Source organism: Python bivittatus, unplaced genomic scaffold (assembly GCF_059951505.1).
Source record: "Python bivittatus isolate LINGU-HERP-01145 unplaced genomic scaffold, Pbiv_v1 ctg000210_np1212, whole genome shotgun sequence".
Taxonomy (NCBI): domain Eukaryota; kingdom Metazoa; phylum Chordata; class Lepidosauria; order Squamata; family Pythonidae; genus Python; species Python bivittatus.
Genome location: NW_028277053.1, coordinates 3,025,790 through 3,043,742, shown reverse-complemented (window position 1 = coordinate 3,043,742; position 17,953 = coordinate 3,025,790). Strand labels below are relative to the sequence as shown.

The 17,953-nt window shown below is 48.0% G+C and overlaps 2 protein-coding genes across 5 annotated transcripts in view; one reads left to right on the top strand and one right to left on the bottom strand.

Annotated features, from left to right (window-relative positions):
• Window positions 1-440: 440 nt before the first annotated feature.
• HACD3 (3-hydroxyacyl-CoA dehydratase 3) lies at window positions 441-16,626 on the bottom strand. The gene is made up of 11 exons (XM_088139192.1): window positions 16,390-16,626; window positions 15,104-15,146; window positions 12,970-13,043; window positions 10,069-10,233; window positions 7,494-7,545; window positions 7,289-7,399; window positions 6,408-6,535; window positions 4,917-5,029; window positions 4,482-4,588; window positions 2,629-2,760; window positions 441-1,683 (listed from the first exon to the last, which is right to left on the bottom strand). Exons 1-11 carry the CDS (start codon window positions 16,474-16,476, stop codon window positions 1,607-1,609), a joined length of 1,089 nt encoding a protein of 362 aa, XP_087995318.1. The 5' UTR covers window positions 16,477-16,626; the 3' UTR covers window positions 441-1,606.
• DPP8 (dipeptidyl peptidase 8) overlaps window positions 16,571-17,953 on the top strand; it is a 26,831-nt gene continuing 25,448 nt past the window's right edge. For 2 of the 4 annotated variants that reach the window (XM_088139187.1, XM_088139186.1), the window contains exon 1: window positions 16,571-16,709. The gene's annotated coding sequence lies outside the window, so the exon portion shown is untranslated. Of the gene's footprint in view, window positions 16,710-16,794; window positions 17,014-17,953 lie in introns of those variants that run through there. The other 2 variants (XM_088139189.1, XM_088139188.1) reach the window with 1 other exon arrangement.

Genomic DNA, 17,953 nt, shown 5'->3' with positions numbered 1-17,953 from the left:
CCTCGGCAGCCTTATTGACCTCTCCTCGTGGCCTTTTGTGCAACGCGGCTGAGACTATTATCCTAGGCTGAAGCTGCTGGTTTAACTGGGAAGAAAGCTCGGACAGCTGTCCTGGGGTTTGCTTGTTCAGCTAAGCTGAAAAGCCGCTGGATGAGTGCCACTGCGCAGCTTTCCCTCCGGAGGTCTTGGATGGCTCTTTTGTCCTAGATTTCCCACATCATCCAAATGCAGCAGTTGCACAGATGTTTATTTTCATCAAATTTATAAGGCCGCCCATCTCACAAGAAGTGACTCTGGGCGGATGAAACAGATGTTAAAGCACATCTGCCACCAGGCAAAGGAATGAAACCTGTCTCGCGTGGGTGATACAGAAAGTGAATATTGACTAGGATACCTGCATTACTATCTACTGCAAAGCCAGAGATGCAGAAACTCAAGGATGTTTTTGAAGGATTTATTATTAGAAATACGCCTTTGATTTGCCTTCGCCAAGACTTGCAAATGCAGATTCATAACAAAGTGCCTGCACTGTAACCAGTTAAACTAGCCTCCCAACTCTGGTGCCACCCTACCACATTAACAGCCCTCACACCTTTGCAGGGCCCCAGGGTGGGGGAACCCTGCTGTTGATTAAGAGAGGGGGGGAACGCTAAATGCCACCAGCTACTACTGAAAAGGAAAATTAGCATCAAGTACAGCAACCCATTCACCCAACCAGAGAAACGAAAAACTCCAAATAGGACGTGGCCACTTGCAATCAGATTGCCGTTGAGTGACTCACACGCACACAGATGCCGCTTCTTCATCTTTTCGTCCCTCGAGGTAAGGACGGCACCTTTCCTAGAACCTAGTCCTGTAGTCGGCTCTGTTGTTGGAAAGTTGACACAATATTCTCAAGCCAGGAGCAGCCCCGGGAGCATTTCCAGGCCTGTGAGAGTTTGAACCAGCTCTTCTTTCTTACAAGACGTCTCGACTACCTGGGGGTCCTGCAGAGGCCTGCTCTATTTTAAATAGGTGGGATTTGATTACTCTTATGTCAGGAAGTTTACAGAATATAGGTGTAAAGTATGAGAACACCACTAGGACGAAGTACACAACGGATTTGCCCCACAAAATAAGTCCTTTTCACCGTCAGGGTAAGGAGGCAGGACTTGATCCCAAGAAACCAGCCACTCCTCCCTTACGGCAACCGTAAAGTTTCTCACGGCCCATCCTTAACAAGCCTTAACCGTTCTATGTTCTTCAGATCCATCTTTGTAGGGAGAGTTTTTGGAAAACCCTTTTCTGGGTATCTCAGGCAGTGGAAAGTTGTTATGCTTTTCCCCCACAAAAAGCAGCTTTGTTTTCACGAAATGCTTTGGGTCTATTTCATGTACAAGAGGAGACAGGATTTCAGCACTGATCCTTTTTTAGCTTAATCAAGAAGGGTGTGGGGCGTGAAGGAGAATGTTAGTTGGACAGCTGTTTTCTGGTGTGAGGCAGGGAAGACGTGTGTCATCAGGACTTACAAAATTGGTTTTCAGATGAACAGGGCAGGTAAAATGGTTTGGAAGAGCCCTAAACCTACTCCTTCCCTGCTTCTTCGAGGAAGGTTAGAACGAGAAACTCAACGCACTTTCCTCTTTTTGGGTGCAAGGCGTCGCTTCCGTTGGTTGTACAGGTGGCGGAAAAGGATAAACGGTGCTGAAAGAAAAAGAGCAGGGACGATGAGTTTTCATTCAGAAACACCGGAACAGGGTCCAAAGAGCCACCCTGCTGCTTTTATCTGTGGGAATAATGGACTTTCCCAACCCTGAAAAGGAGTTGCTACAGAAGAGAAGCTCAACTTGTTCACGTCCTTAACAGCTAGTGGAGCAAGCCAGTCTCCTTCCATGCTGCATCGTGGCCTGGCAAGTGGCACTCTGCCTCCCCTACTCATATGACCTCCACACATGGCTGGGGGTTGCTCAGCATCTGGAGTCCTTGTCCTGGCCCACAAAGGCCAGGAAAGGGAGGGTGGGAATTGTGTGGCTCTCACCAGCAAAACAAAACAAGGTCAACAAGAACAACTCTGGATGGAAGGGAGACAACTGACCAGCATGGCCTCTGCACCAGCACATCAGAGGAGCAACAGTTGCCAGAACATCTGTCCAATGATGTGGGACTCGTCTCATGTGAATCCACCAGATTTCAATTAAGGCTGCAACAATATGGTACAGCACAAGCTTTGCATCCAAAGAACCCATGTTCCCTGGGTATAACTGCAGAGGATCCTCATCAAGGATCTCCAGATCTTTGTTGGTCAGACACAATGCTAAGCAATGGAAGCAATGCTAAGACTTGCTATAAAGAAAGTCTTCTATGCCACCATGTGCCAAAAACATTCTGCCATTCTGAAGAAGTCCAATCTCCCATGGAAGGATGAAGTTGTGGCTTGGTTTGTTTTAATTCCTACTGACAAGGCATCTGTGGGTGGGAGCGGGAGGCTCAAAAATTTAAGATGGTGTCTGTGATGGCACAACTAAAACCCAACCCTCTTTATGTGTGTTGCATGGACACAATGTATATTTTATGTGTGTTGTGCACACCGCTTTTTCTGAGTGTGGAATATACTCCTCCTGTGGACCCCCCGGCCAACCGAAAACTCACCTAGAAATAAGAAGACGAGATAGAGCTGAAGAAAAACAGAAAACGGGATGGTGATGCTCAGCGGGTAATGCAGCGTGAAGCTGAGCCTTCCAGTGCTGTTGAAGACAGGAATTGCCTGGATCACAGCCACAGCTAAAAGCAGAAAGGAATGGTTGAAAGGCTTTGTGAGGAAGAGCAAAGAGTGATGGTAGAAACTGAGCTACGAAGAGAGGAATAGTACAATTTTCCTCAGCCTGCGTCGAGCCCCAGGCAACGGGCAAGACCACAGAACAGTGTTTCTCCACCTTGGCAGCTTGAAGATGTGTGGACTTGAACTCCCAGAATTCCCCAGCCAGCATGGCTGGCCGGGGAATTCTGGGAGTTGAAGTCCACACATCTTCAAGCTGCCAAGGTGGAGAAATACTGCCATAGAAGCAAGAACCACTCAGATTTCAGTAAGGTCTTTTTTAATGCTAGTCTGGGGTGAATGCAGAATCTTGGAAAGTGCAAGAGGAATTTCCCAGTCTCATTTATAATCAATTCATTAAAGGGGAGGAGCATCTTAATGACCTGAAACTTAGCTCCCCAGATTTCTCCCCATTTGGGCTGAGTTGCCATTTATGAAATAAGCCATCAACTTCCTTGTCTGTTCCTATCTCCTCAATTCCTTTCCCGGGCTCCCCACCATCTCTCAGCCTGCGGTTTCTTGAGGTTGGCCCGAAAGAGGAATCTCACAAAGTAAAGAAGGATACAAACTCCCTGGGGAGTGAGCAATCACTGTCCAATGCCTGGACCGGCTGCTCCCTTTCATTGACACTGGAGGGAGGGATCCCGAAGCCCCTCAAGCTTGAATCCCAGAGAGAACAAAAAGTAAAAGGAGAAATGGCAAAAAAAGGAAGAAGAGGAACCACTTAGCAAGGATTACCCCAACCAGGGAGAAGATAAACGGCGTATAAACCCAAGAACAATCAAGATGCAAACAAAGGAGCGTTTCCATCCATCGTATATTTTCCCTTCTCCATGCTATTCCCTTTTCTTGCCCTTCCTTTGAGACAGTCAGAATCCTTTGTATTCAATAACACAAGGTTTTATCGTAAACTGCCCAGAGTCACTTCCTCATGAGAAGGGCGGTGTCTAAACTTGAAATATAAATAAATAAAATAAATCAATAATAATAAAGAACCAAATCTGGAACCATTATTTCCATCACTAGCTACGTGGGATCATTTCTAATTTCGTGGCAAAGAGCTCCTTTGAGTTGTGCTGGGGTTGGGGGGGGGAATAAGATTTTCCAGCCTGACTCAATACATGATTACCACAGCAAAACTTCTTTATGCACAATTTTGGAAAACCCAGACACTACCAACAATACAAGAATGGTTGTTAAAACTGATGGATATGGCAGAAAATGATAAACTGACTTGCCTATTAAAAGAAAACTCAAATAATTATTACCTTAAAGAATGGAAACCATTGATGGACTATTTGCAAAATGCAGGTGGGGTGAAGCTTACATGGGGATTTGAAGATTAGATTATAAATGTAATGGGATATATTTAGACGAAGAATTATTCCTATTTAATGTATTAAAAACTAGCACTTATGATAGCCTTATTATTTCTAAGACCAGAGATAGATTGGAAGTTATCTATTTTTCATATCTTTTCTTCTTTTACTTTACCTCACTTTTCCTTTTCTTTATATTTTATATCTCAAATTTTCCTTTTCATTTCTAACTTTTAAATATGTATCTTTAAAATCTCAATAAAATATTATAAAGAAAAAAAAAAGATTTCCCAGCCTGTACCGTCACCTAGCTCAGAGCAGCGTTAACCACGTAGCCAAGAGGATTCACCCACATCTTTCCTGCATACCTTCTGCTAAGATCCCCAGAGGATAGAGAGGCATCCAGATGGTGTATCGAAGCCAGGTGAGGATTTTCCACTCAATATCAATGCAGGAAAGCATGTAGTATGGATACCTAGAAGAGACCCCCAGACATCAGTGATCTCTTACTGCTTACCTGGTGCAAGGCTGCCCTTCAGGAGAAGGAAAGGGGACCCATTAGAGCTTTTCTTTGAACTGTTGGGGACCAAACTACCAACCTCTGTTTGCAACCAGTAAGAGCTGAAGCAGAAGACACGGTTGCATTGATGAGACGTGCAAATGGAAATAAAACGGCTAAGCTAAGGCTACACGAAAAAGTTGGGGTTGTTTGGAGGGACCCAAAGACAGTAATGTACAGATGGCCACAGGCAAGAGTTCTACCAAGGATTTCAGGTAAAATGGGCCCATCCCACCCCAAATACCTGAAGATCTCAACCATGCTCCAAATGTAGAAGATAAAGAAGACCACCGCTTTGCTTTGCATTTCTTCTGCGCTTCCAAGAACTACGAACAATACAAAATTCCTCCCAAGGACCTGGAAAGGGGCAGAAAGGTCTGTCATGGGAGAGAGATTTGGCCCTTCTCTGAGATCAGACGCTCAAAATGTACATTGTGAACAATGAACAAACCTCAGTGGGGTTTGTCTTCCTTCTCCAGGAGGTGGGAGGAAATTCTCTAGGTCAGTGTTTCTCAATGTTGACTACTTGAAAATGGGTGGACTTCAACTCCCAGAATTCCCCAGCCCGCATGGGAGTTGAAGTCCATACATCTTAAAGTTCCCAACCTTGAGAAAAACTGCTCTAGGTAAATGAACCACAATCAAGAATTTGGTGGGCAGCAGAACAGGGGAAACTTCTTCTAAGGTCTATCCCACCTGGAGGCACCAAGCTGAAAAAGGGTCATCTACACCAGTATTTCTCAACCTTGGCAACTTTAAGATGTACAGATTTCAACTCCCAGAATTCCTTAGCCAGCATGCTGGCTGCAGAGTTCTGGAAGTTTCTTTCTTTATTTCTTCATTCATTAAATTTATATGGCCGCCCATCTCACAAAAAAGTGACTCTGGGCAGCATACAATAAAACTATAAAACAGTTAACATATGAAAAACAATTATTCAGAAAAAAATTAAAAATGTTAAAGTTCAAGTCCACCCATCTTAAAGTTGCCAAAGTTGATAAACAGTGATCTACATAATTTTATTTACTTTATTTATTATTAAATCTGTATGCCGCCTGTCTCCCCCAATGGGTGACCCTTAGGTGATCTCTTCATCATGAACTTACCCTCCATCTACAGAAAGTATGTGTTTTGCCATCCAAGGTCTTCCTTCTAGTCCCTGTTAATCTGAAAACTGCCTTCCCCAAACGTAATTATTTATTCAATTGTTTTTGTATAAATTGAAATACAGGTAAATGTATTTCCCCTAATTTTGTGTCTTCGAGTCAGTTTTTGACTCCTGGAGACTGCCTGGACAAGTTCCTGCAGTTTTCTTGGCAAGGCTTTTTGGAAGTGGTTTGCCCTTGCCTGCTTCTTGGGGCTGAGAGAGAGGGACTGGCCTGAAGTCACCCAGCTGGCTTCATGCCTAAGGCAGGACTAGAACTCACCGTCTCCCGGTTTCTAGCCTGGTGCTTTAAACCACTACACCAAATTTCCTCTAATGAAGCATAAAAGGTTTTGGGAGATCTCTCAGACTATACTACAAAACTTTGTGCACTGTTAGTTGCCCAAGGCACACTCAAGAGAAACGCTGGCAAGCACTCTGATGCGGCACGTCATCCTTTGTTATTTCTACTCCAGGACAGAAAATATGAATGAGCTGTTGGTTGATATCTTGCATTGATAAAATTAATCTTTAGCCAGCCCTGCCAAAAAGGAGTTTTATGCTTTCCAAAGTGGCTTGCAAAGATATTACCTGGAAACAAACCGGAGTCAAAGGAGCTCTCACGAGACCTATTAAGGCATTGACAATCTCCATGAAGGCAAACATCTGGCAGAAGTACATCATGTCCCCACTCATGTGGAAAGTATCCGAGAAGGAGTCTGCAAGAATAGAAGAGTTTCACTGAAAAATATGTTGAAGATTCTCAGTCATCCAGGGGGAACTGAACCCCCAGGATGGACTCTTAGAAGAGTTGCGCATCCAGATCTCAAGGTTTGGAATGACTGGTTCCCCCACGCGTGGACGCTCATCAGCAACGGTCTGCAAAAGGTTTCCATTCAAACCATTCTGAACCTGGAACAACCTCTTTCAAGTTTGAAACCCTTCTTGATTAGTCAAAACTAGTCTGGTTTGCACTTAAACTCTTTAGCCTTTAAGTCATAATCACTCCTTTACAGATTGTTCCCATTCTATGCCATGCTATTATATTCCCTTTAGGCACAATATCAATATTAAACATAGTTTATTTATAGATTTTAGTGATATAATGATTTTATACTTCATGTGAGCTGTTTTTATTATTCTAAGTCAGGGTTTCTCAACCTTGGCAAGGTTAAGATGTGTAGCCTACGTTACCAGCAGTGGCTTCTCCAGATCTTCTCTCAGACCCGTTATCCAAAGTATTATGAAAGTGGAACTGCCAGGAATTACCCCTGGAATTCTTTGCTTAAGAAACACAGTCCTCTTCCACTGAGCTATGGCTTTCCCAAAGGGAGCAACTATGAAAGCTGGAACACGGCCTGGAGTGGAGCAAGCCATGGGTCTTGCAAGGCACCTCTCCCTTAAACCCATTCTAGCTTCTTGGGCACCAGCACACAATAGAGAAGGAGGGGAACCCCGACTGTGCCACTTGCCTTTCCCCAGCATGAATAGCCGAACTGTCATGTTCACAAAGATCCATGAAAAGCCCAGGAACTGCACAAGGTTGTACACGAACAAATATCCTCTCTTCAGGTGTCGGAAAGCTGCAAGGGATTATGGGACAAAGTTAGCAAAGGACCAAGGGCAGAAGGCCCTGGACCTGCACCAGATGGCCAGCAGCGAAGTAGAGCCACTTACGATCTTTGGGGATTCTGTTCTTTACATTGATTTTGTTTATCCGTTCTTCTTCCTAGAAGGTAGAAAGAGAGAGGAAGCATGAAAACTGGTACCTCCCATCCACACTGAATGAGAAGGGATCTGGCACTGCTGTTGATACATTACTGATCTGCAAGTAACTAGCTGCTCTTTGTACCTCAAATGGACTGGGACCCACGACTCAAAAAGCCTACAGCAGGAAAAACACATGACAATCCACAAAGTTGGCAGATGAAGGTATCTCTACAGCTTATCTCTACAGCTTCACCATATTAATTCTAGATTTTGGCTATACTGCCCAGAGGAACGTTAGAGTGGAAAGAAGACCATTGCCAAACCAGATGCCCTCCATTTGGGAAGACTCTAATCCACCTAATTCTTAGTTAACATGGAGAAGACATCTTGGGGGGCATTAGGTTGAGAAAGACTATTACAATGTGGGGTGATCACCTTCCTTTGATCATTAGAACATGCTGAAATTCTAACCTTCACCCTGAAGAATCCTAGCTAAGCCCATAACTTCAAACATCGATTCATTGGGAACTGGGCCCGTTTGCAATAATCGCTCGAAGAATGTTCTTCCTCTTAAGGAAATTTGAAAACCAAAGAACATTTATTCTCTAAATGAGTATGGGATATTGTTTTGGAAGAAGAGTTTAGCTGGAAAATTGGAATACTAGATGCTATGAATGGCAAGTCACTTTAGAAAACCCTTAGTTTCTTTTGCCAGTTATAGACCTAATTCCACTCAAGTATTTTTGATGCCACGTGGTTCCTTTTGGAGGAAATGCCTTTTAAAAAATAATAGAAGGGGACCCCAAAACATGCCTTTTCACTCAGCTTTTAAAGTGTCAATATTTAATGAAATGTATCAGCATTAATCTTTTTTTTTTTTTATAGTCCACAACCAATGGCTGGGTGATGTTTACATCTGCTGAATAATAAATAAAATTGTTTGGTGTTTTTATATTGCTCTTAAATATGCAATGGGTTATCCGTTTAACTTAAATCAGCCTGTTCCATTATTTCTGAAATGCTGGACTATTTTAATTGCTTCTGTAGATTTTGCATTATTTTGAGATTCATCATTTGAGAATTAGAGTCACATTAATAAAGGGCATTTTTAAGACGATTGCAGCTACACAGAAGGATCCTTTCATGTTCAAGTCCTACTTTTGCACCCCTGGGGAAAAAAAATCACTTTTTGCCCAATTTAAGCTGAAGGCTGGCACATTGCCCTGAGCTTCTGAGAGGCCCACATTCAGCCCTTCCTCTTTTCCAAATGCCAAGGGTTGGAGTACAAGGTGAGTACAAGAGTTGGCAACTTTTTCACACCCCGGGTTCTACTGTGTAGGGGCCAAAAATATTTTTTCAAAAGGCAGGCACGATCTTGCAAGGTTTTGCTGATCTTGCATCATCTCAGCTGAGCACTAAAATGTCAAGAAATTTCAGAACTATGAAATGTTACGAGACCTTACATAAGAACACCGATATTGCACAAGATTTGTTAACGTTGAAAGATTTGGGCTTTTTTTTTCATTCTATTTTTTTAATTTAATGCCAGGGTGCCGCCCAGAGTTGCCTGGGGCAAATTCACAATATTCTATGACAGCTGCACCAGTTTTCAATCGCAACACTTAAGACCCACAATCTTAAGGGGTTTTATGCCTAGGCTTACACCACCCTGTAGGGCACAGAACTTTTATCTCGAAATTGCAGCTGGATGCGGCCACCAGGTTTCTGAAGGGAACTGAGGTCAGATGTGAAAGAGAAGCTTTGGGTTGACAATTTGGGCACCACAAGCCTTTGACAAGTTACAGCGTGTTGCAATACAGCCACACAGGACGTGTCACTACCCTGGCACGCATCTCCAGTTCTTCCCAGGGAAGAGCAGCCAGAACAGTCCAAGAGGAAGCAACAGGGACGAGCTTAGGAGGCGCCCTCTCCCAGAGGTTCTCAGGGCCACTCTTAACGCATCGGTGTACGCACTTTATCTGCACCACTGACCCTGCCTCCCAAAGTGGGCATCACTGCAACTCTGCTCTTAATCCTGTTCATCTGGAAGGCGGAAACAGGCATGGAATTAAAGCTGGGTTTCGAGACAAAGAATCAAGGTTTAATTGCTTAAAACAAGAATCGTGATGGACACGGTGGCTTGATTCGCGCGAGCTATTTAAGCGGGTCACAAACCCAATGCCTGCATTCACACATCAGCCTTAGGACGCAAAAGCATACAAACTCAGAGAAGGAGCTCACTGGGTAACCAAGTTAGATACCTGTCACCCTTTACGAGAGGTGCTTTTTAAAATACTTGCGAACAATCAAAGGTGCCTGGTCAGCCCTGGACGGATTCCCTCTGTTCGGCCTTCCCTGCTCTTGGTCACAGCGCTGACACTGCAGTCTACAGCAGCATTCACACATGATCAGCCCCTTGGGTAGGACAGGGGTCCTGGTGGGGTCTGCGCTGAAAACTTCCTCAGCCGGCCTGGAGGAGGAGTCCTCTCCCGCCAAGCCCGGGGTGTCCACAAGCAGCCACGTGAGCCGCCGGGCTTTATACCTTGGCCCTCAGTTCCAACTCGGCATCCGACTCGTCCAGCCAGCGATCGAAATCCGGAGCAAGAAACACCGGGCGTTTCTCCTGCTTGGTCAGCCGTTCCCACCAGTGGCTCTCCTTCTTCTTCACGGTGATGGTCAGCTGCCGCTGGGTCACCTTCCACACCGGCTGAAAGAGCAAGACCCCCAGGTGGGGCGAGAAACCAGATTTAAGGAAAAGGGGGTCCAATGAAAGTACACGTAAGCAGTGGGGGGGGGGTCAGCAGGGCGTGGTTAAAAAATCCGACATGGTGCTCCTGGTGGGACGTTGTGTAGAAGAACGTGGACTGCACTGGGGCAGGGGCCATCTTGACTTTTTGGACCACTCCCTGCTAACCCGCCGAATAAGAGGACTGTTTTCCCACAAATATTAGGTCTTGTCTTCCTGGGGGGCCTGACTTCAGATGGAACCCTTAAGGTCTGTTTCCACTAAATGTGTCTTATTATGGGGCAAAACAAGACAAAGATGTTCACAGAGCAATGTTTGGGGGAATTATTTACTCTGAATTATTTGGGGGGAGGATGTGGCCTCCCCCAGCGATTCAAACCAATTTACGGATGTTTTTTCTGAGGGGGGTGACTGTAGGTCCATTTCAACCTATCTGGCTGGTGAACGCAATATAGAGAGCAATGTTTCTCAACCTCGGGAACTTTAAGATGGGTGGACTTCAACTCCCAGAATTCCCCATTCCCCATGCTGGCTGGGGAATTCTGGGAGTTGAAGTCCACCCATCTTAAAGTTCCCGAGGTTGAGAAACACTGACATAGAAACAATCTGCCTATTGTGTGACTGTACAATTAAATATAAAATTATGCAAAAATAATTAAAGGTGTTGGAAATCTCTCCGGATCATCCTATCTTGTAGGTTTTGGGGCATGTCTGACGAAACCATGTGGAGCTTTGAATGACAAGGCTGAGTTCTTCTGTAATTCCAGGGAAAAGGTGGCTAAGATCTCCCCACATGGGGTGATCTCATGCAATCGCATAACTCTTACTAGATTTGGCAGTTTTGAGAGATTCTGCCTACTGTATTTTTGAATTGATGTATTCGTTGCATCTTGCAATGAGGAACCTCTCTGAGGGATGGATGGCCTCCCCTCTGAAAGGTTTTAGCCTCTACTGTTACAACCAAGCTTTTAGCCCAGAAAGTGGAATTCCTCAAGAACGAGAGCAAGCAGTTAATTGCTCTAAAAGGCCATTAAGCAAGCAAAATCTTCTGTTGCAGAGATTTACAGCATGCAACTGATATACAGGAAACCTCTAGAAGCGCCTTCCTTAGCCTTAGAAAAGGCTAGTTCCCTGAACAACTGAGGTCAGGAAAAACAAACTGCTTCTCCAGGAACCAGGTTATTCTGTGCCAGAGGTGTTGTGCGCACACACACACACACACACACACACCCTGCAACAGGCAGCTGTTTGGGGGCTGGCGAGTTGCCCTTGAAGAGGGTGCGGTTACAGAAAGTGGGCACGGTCAGGATTTTCATCTTTCCCCCCCTGGGTTCGGTCCATTTCTTTAGTACAGTTGGCTTGGTCTTGTGTCCCTTTCCAATCGAGCCTCTTTGAAAGATTCCACAAGCGTTGGGCTGCGTTCCCCATCTCTAAACCCCAAAGGAACCAAGGCTGCCGAGTTTCACCCATGGCAACTGGAGGAGAAAGGAGGCTGAGAAGAGACCTGGGCGCATCCCTAAGGCTCAAGACTCCTGCCCTTCTTGCTGATCAAGCAGTCTTGCCTTAGAGCAGGCCGGGACTGAATTTCTCAGTGGGCGAATTTCATAAGCCACATTCGGGATAGGCTCGAATGACCAGAATTTCTGGAAGGGGCTCAAGAATGATTGAGCAACATGAGAGAGCTGGTTCTATCGGCAGAGCGGTTTGATCGTTTCAGCGTTCCTTCAAGAGGAATCTCGGTCGCTGCCCGACCCCAGAAGAGGAGCCCAAGTCAGGCCAACGTTTGCATGAAGAACGAAAGCTCAGGAGGGGAAAATAAAACCTAGATCCAATTCTGCAAATGCGGTGGGCACAATAGCCTTGGAAAAACCAGCCGGGGTCTGTAGAGGAGAGCTGATATCTGATAAGGAGGACTTTTGCTGCAACATTACCGAAGACCCGGGTTCTTTCTGGAACCCCAAATGTGCAGAAATACGTTTTTCAAAAAGCCAGATGCAAAACGTTACCTTCCTACAAGACCAACGGGAATAGTGCCATGAATTATTTAATTGTTGATACTCTTTAAATAATTTGTGTGTGCATGTTAAGTAATCTAGGTCAGAGTTTCTCAACCTCAGCAACTTTAAGTGGGTGGACTTCAACTCCTAGAATTCCCCAGCCAGAATTCAACTCCTAGAATTCCCCAGCATGGCTGGCTGGGGGATTCTGGGAGTTGAAGTCCATCCATCTTAAAGTTGCTGAGGTTGAGAAACACTAAGCTAACTGATATCTTGCAAATCAGATAAAGTAGGTCAACAATTATCCTGAGGTCACTCCTGTGCTAACACGTGATTGGTGTCCTGCTAATGCTTAACCAGGTGAGTTAAAGACCAACTGACTTCATTCATGCAACGTGCCAAGTTGGCTTAGGATTAACACAATGTGGGTCAGGTGGGGGAGAGGCCTGCTCAGCATTTTCTGCAAAGCCAGCCCGTTTTTGCTTCAGGGCATTTGGTGATCACTGAAAAACCACCCTCAATGTGTGAACTTGGCCCTGTGGGTTAACCTGGAGAGATGTATTGCTAGGTCTGCGTAAATTAAGTGGCAGACAATTCAAAAGCGATACATCAGCTGAGCTCCAGAAGTCCCCCAAAAAACCACGGGTACTTTTTCACACACTGATATTTGTTCACTAGACAGCAAGAGATGAACCCTTACCTGGGGTTTGACTGGTTCCAGGAACTCAATCTGGAATGCGTAAATATTATCCCCCTTTGCACCGTGGCCATGAGCTAGAAAACCAAAAATATTCGACTCTTAAAATTCTGGGAAAGCAGTCCTAGAACTATAACGAATCGGATCCTTCTGTAATTGCACATCAGCAGTTTCTGAGGCGGCTTTCCAAACTAAATGTCAAAATGTCGCATTTCTTTTTTGAGAGGGGGGAGAACACCAGCACTGAGAGAAGGAGGAACATGGAGAAATAAGCATTCCCTTGAGACTTTTTAGGGAACAAATAATAATAAACAATTCAGGCATAAGCCCTTGCATGACTATAGATAAGGAAAGAACTCAAATTGTTCATTTTTTTCAATACTGTACTTCAAAGAGCTTGATCCAACAGCACAAGAGGTTTCATGAAAATGCAGGAGAGCAGGTTTTGCAAAAGAATTCAAAGGAACTCTCTTCGCAGCAAATAAGCATTTACATAACAATCCAGAATGAATGTTAGCTCCTGTTCTAAAACCCAACAGCAAGGAGGTTTATGGAGGTCCCTTATCTCGACACTGAGCAAAACAGGCCAGATATGTAAACTTTACGATCTTATTTAAATGACTTCAATGAATTTTCAGATGAGTTGAAAAACCCTGGAACTAGGGAGTTGGGAACAAAGCATTTGCTCTACTATTTCAATTCTTGGTTTATTAAGAGTGCCTGGCACATTAAGAACTCAAGTTTGTTGTCTTCCAACGGAAGAGAATTATCTGTAGCTCAGGGTTGAATTGTGGAGTCTTTGGGGTTCTCTGAGCTTGGCTGATTGCTTGCAGACATCTCAAGACCCAACTAGGTAACATCACCAGAGCCCCATCAGGGCACCATCAGGGCAACCCTAGTTGGGTCATGAGATGGCTGCAAGCAATCAGCCAAGCTCAGAGAACCCCAAGGACTCCACAGTTTGTTTCCCAGTCCCCAAAACAAGAAAAAGATAATTATTGCTATAAACACATTCATTACTCCTTTCTAATTCTAAAATATTCACACAGCATAAAGTATTTTGCAATGTTTGCATTATTTCTACACCTAAGGAGGAGCCAATCTGAAAATCAAAGTTAGGCGGGGCCAGGGTGGGGTCTAGTTATGCAGTCACCTACAGTAACAATACGCCCTTTATTATAAAGGACAATCCTTTATTTCAGAAAGTTGTCCTTTAGATTTATTTTTCAAAAGCTCACTTTTGTCCTTTATTTTGGTCATTTAACTTTTACCTCATCAATGGTACCGCTTAATGCACACTCTTTCACATTCATATGAAAAAGAGGGACACTGAATTATCTTTTTAAAATAAATTTACTTATACTGTTTGACTTTAGATATTATTAGAAAAATTAGAAGGAAAGGTATTGTGAAGTTTTTTCTTGGTTCTGCTCTTGAATTTTCCGTTGTTATAAAAATAATTAAAATCTTTTATCCTTATGAACCTTTTTCTGATTTGCCCCTTTTTCAGGTTTGTTCTTTATTTTTTCCAAGAAAATATGGCCACTGTAATTATACCCCAAGATAGGAATCTTGCAGAATTATAATAATTGGACAAATCTGCCCCTTCTGTTGCATGACGCTTCTTCAAATATTTGAAAGTTGCAATCCCATCATTTGGGCTTTTTCCACTTTCTCTTCCTAGGCTGAATAGGTCTAATTCTTTGGACTATTCCTGCTAAAACTTCATTTCCAGATCATCATGGTCTCCTTGACACACTCCACTTGGTTAACCGATTAATATTATGCTAGTATATTTTGGGAACATATCCATATTTTTATAAATTATCAAACACACAACATAGGACACATTTTATACATGAGGATTCTGCAGGACGGTGCACCCAAGAGCAAGCTAATCTTTGGGTTAGTGCAAGAATTAAACCAGGGGTCAATAAAATTTTGCGGATCTGGTTCTCCTTCCTAAAAAAATGCAAACTTGAAATCCCAGACACCCTGAAGAAGCAAAATGAAACCTTGAGAGATTTTGGAAACGTTTATTTTACTTTGAACGGATCCGGCCGGCTAACCTCTATAAATCGAAATGCTTCTTCCTGAAAGATACTTTCTATGATGAAAATAGTGAAAACTGTTTTACCTTTAAAATGGAGCACATTGTCTGTAATGGAAATATCGGGGTCCTGGGGGGAAAAAAGAAGGGAGGTTGGTTGCCTTTCAATTACCTCTCATTTTTTTGTTTTTTACTGTTACTGTACAGATCTAACTGATCGAACAGTGACCAATGGGAAAGGGCAGAGACATTCCCTTCCAGGGAGGTCTGCAGGGGTCAAAAAAGTCAAGGTGGCACCACAGGCATGGGATCTAAGTCCCCCCTCCTTTTTAGCACGAGTCCCATATGAAGAAGGAAGGGTAGGCTTCGCTGCCATCTTAACCTTTTCGACTCACTCCCTGCGGACACCCTCGTCGCTTTCCCCTCTCTTCGGAAACAGTGCCAGGAGCAGCCCTGAAATCTGGGGAACCGGCTGGCTGCATCCCCCCAGATGCCCAGGGCATCCGGCTGGGTCCCAAACGCTTTGCAAAGCAGCCGTGTGCAAAACGGGTTTCCTGAGCTGGGCCGAGCGGTCCGATCTGTGCCCCGACGCTTGCAGAAGACCGAAATCTGTACAGGGGGCTGCCCGGCAACAGGTTAATTTTATTCTCCTCTGGCTGGCATTCTCCTTTGCGGCCGCGGCTCGGGGAGGGTCCTTGGCACGAGAAAGCAACGATTATTTCCGTTCATCGTGACAAGGCCAGACCCTTGCGGGGCAACCTTTAGGTAACTGGCAGGGATCTTCCCAGCGGTTTGCAGACAGCGGGCAAAGGGGGCTTTCCACCTGGCCAGCCCCACTCCTCCCCTCCCCTCCCCTCCCCTCCCCCCCGCCTGGCGCGGCTCCTCTGCCAAACCTCCGCCTGGACCGGCCGCTTTTCACCGGGGTTAGGGGCAGCTGTGAGCCCGCCAGGCCCCTTGCCAGCAGGTCGGGGGCGGGGGCGCTAACTGACCACCCCGCGTGCCGGGGCGCCCCTTCCTCCCCTTCGCACGCCTCTCCCCCTCCGGCGAGGCCCAGAGAAGTCCCGCCGCCAGGCCCCGGGGGCAGGGCACGGCGGCGCCCGGGCCTCCCTCTGCCCCAGGAGCCTGGCCCCCGAGGGCGCCCGCGGCAGCCCCAAGCCGTGCCCGCTCCAAGCCGGGCGCGCCGCCCGAGCCCCCCCCCCGGCCAGGGAGCGGCAGGGCAGCGCGGCCGAGGGCGAGGGCGCCCGGCCTGCCCAGAACGCCCCGCGCCCCCGAACGGCCGAGCCCCGCGCAGCGCCCGCGGGCCTAGCCCGGGGCCGGGCCGGGCCGGGCCGGGCGGCGGCGCAGGGACCCCCCCGCCCCCCGGCGCGGCTGACCTGCACGTCGCTGAGCGGCACGCGCAGGTAGAGCTCGGGGTGCCGCTGCGCCCAGTGCACCTGCGGGGTCAGGCTGCCGCCCGGCATCGCGCATCTGCGGCGGACGGAGCGCGGGGCGGCGCCGGGGCTGCTGCTGCTGCTGCTGCTGCGCCCGGAGGAGGAGAGGAGGAGGAGGAGGAGCGGCGGCGGGAGGCGGGCCGGGCGGGCGGGCGGGCGGTCTCCGCCCGGCGGGCCGGCGAGAGCGCCCCTCCCGCCCCGGCGGCCGCCTTCCTGCCGGCGGAGTGAGCGGGCGCCGCGGGGCGCGCCGGGCGCAGCGCGAGGTGGGTGCGTGGGCAGGCGGGCGGGCAGCGCGACCCTTGCCCGGGGGCGGGGGGCGCCGGCCAGGGCTGACCCGGCCCCTCCCGCCGGGCCGCGCGCCCCCTCGCCAGCCGCCCGGCCTCCTCCGTGCCCGGCGGGGGCGGTGTGGGCACGGCGGCGGCAGCGGCCCGCCCGCGAGCCTCCTTCCCGGGCAGGCGGGGAGCGGAAGCGCCGCGGCGGCAGCGGCACCCGGGCGGGACGGAGGCGCCCTGCGCGGCGGGAGCGCGGCAGCCCAGCGGGCGAGGCCGGCGGGCCGGGCCGGGCCAGGTAGTGCCCCGCGGGGCCGGGCGGGGCGGCCCCTCTGCCCCCTCCCGGCGCGGGAGCCCTGCGGGGGGGCGCGGGCCGCGCGGGGGGAGGACCGGCGCCCCCGGTCAGCGGTCGCGCCCCGGCTTTGCAAGCCAAGCGCCGCCTCCGCCCCCCCGGTCCGCGGGCGCCCGGCCGCCCCCACTCGTGCCAGGGGCCGGCCCAGCCGGCCCGGCCTGGCTCCCAGCCCCGGCAGAGGCCCCCGAGGCCGATCCTGCCCCCAACCCAAGGGGGCTCCGTCCAGGGTCTCCAGAACTCCGCGCCTAGAGTTCCCGTGGATCTGCCCTTTTCATTCGGGGCATAAAACCGAAGCGTGAAAAGTGATGCCAGGGGTGGCACTGCCAACCCCGCCCCCCATTTCCTGAACTGTTGCTTACAAGGCAACCGGTGACTTGGACGTAGAAAAGAAATGCTGCATTGGGGTGGGGTGGGGGTCAAAGAAGTCCTGCGCCCCCAGGCCTGTTTAAAGTAAAACCGGGCCAACCCCTTGATGACCCCGTCCTGTGGTTTATGGTTTAATGCAAGATGGCTTGGCCTTGGACCATAAAGCCATAAATCGCCATGTCTTGGAGGCCTGGGTTCACACGAGGCTAAGCCGTTTCCCGGGTTGCTTGTGCAAAGTGCGGGACCCTCCACTAACCCAGCAGGCTGCGTTCAGACAACCTAGACCGGCACATCAGAACTGATACCAGCCGAGCGCACGATGCTTGCAAAGGCAGCTTCTCCGCTTGGTTGTTTGCGTTGTGCCAACCTGGATGTGGAGAGAAAATTGGGCATCTCCTGAAGCTTAAGACTGAGATGCAAAAGAGGTCAAATCGGGTCCCCGTAGAACAGGGTTCCTCAGCCTTGGCCACTTTAAGACGGGTGGACTTCAACTCCCAGAATTCCCCAGCCAGCCTTGCTG

Bases quoted from the DNA above. Each gene is read 5' to 3' on its own strand.
- HACD3 (XM_088139192.1), bottom strand. From the start codon at position 16,476: ATGCCGGGCGGCAGCCTGACCCCGCAGGTGCACTGGGCGCAGCGGCAC. The intron at 15,147-16,389 runs GTCAGCCGCGCC...TTTTCCCCCCAG, and splicing joins TGCCGCTCAGCGACGTGCAG to GACCCCGATATTTCCATTAC. The intron at 5,030-6,407 runs GTAATATCTTTG...GCCCCTTTCCAG, and splicing joins TGACTCCGGTTTGTTTCCAG to GTCCTTGGGAGGAATTTTGT.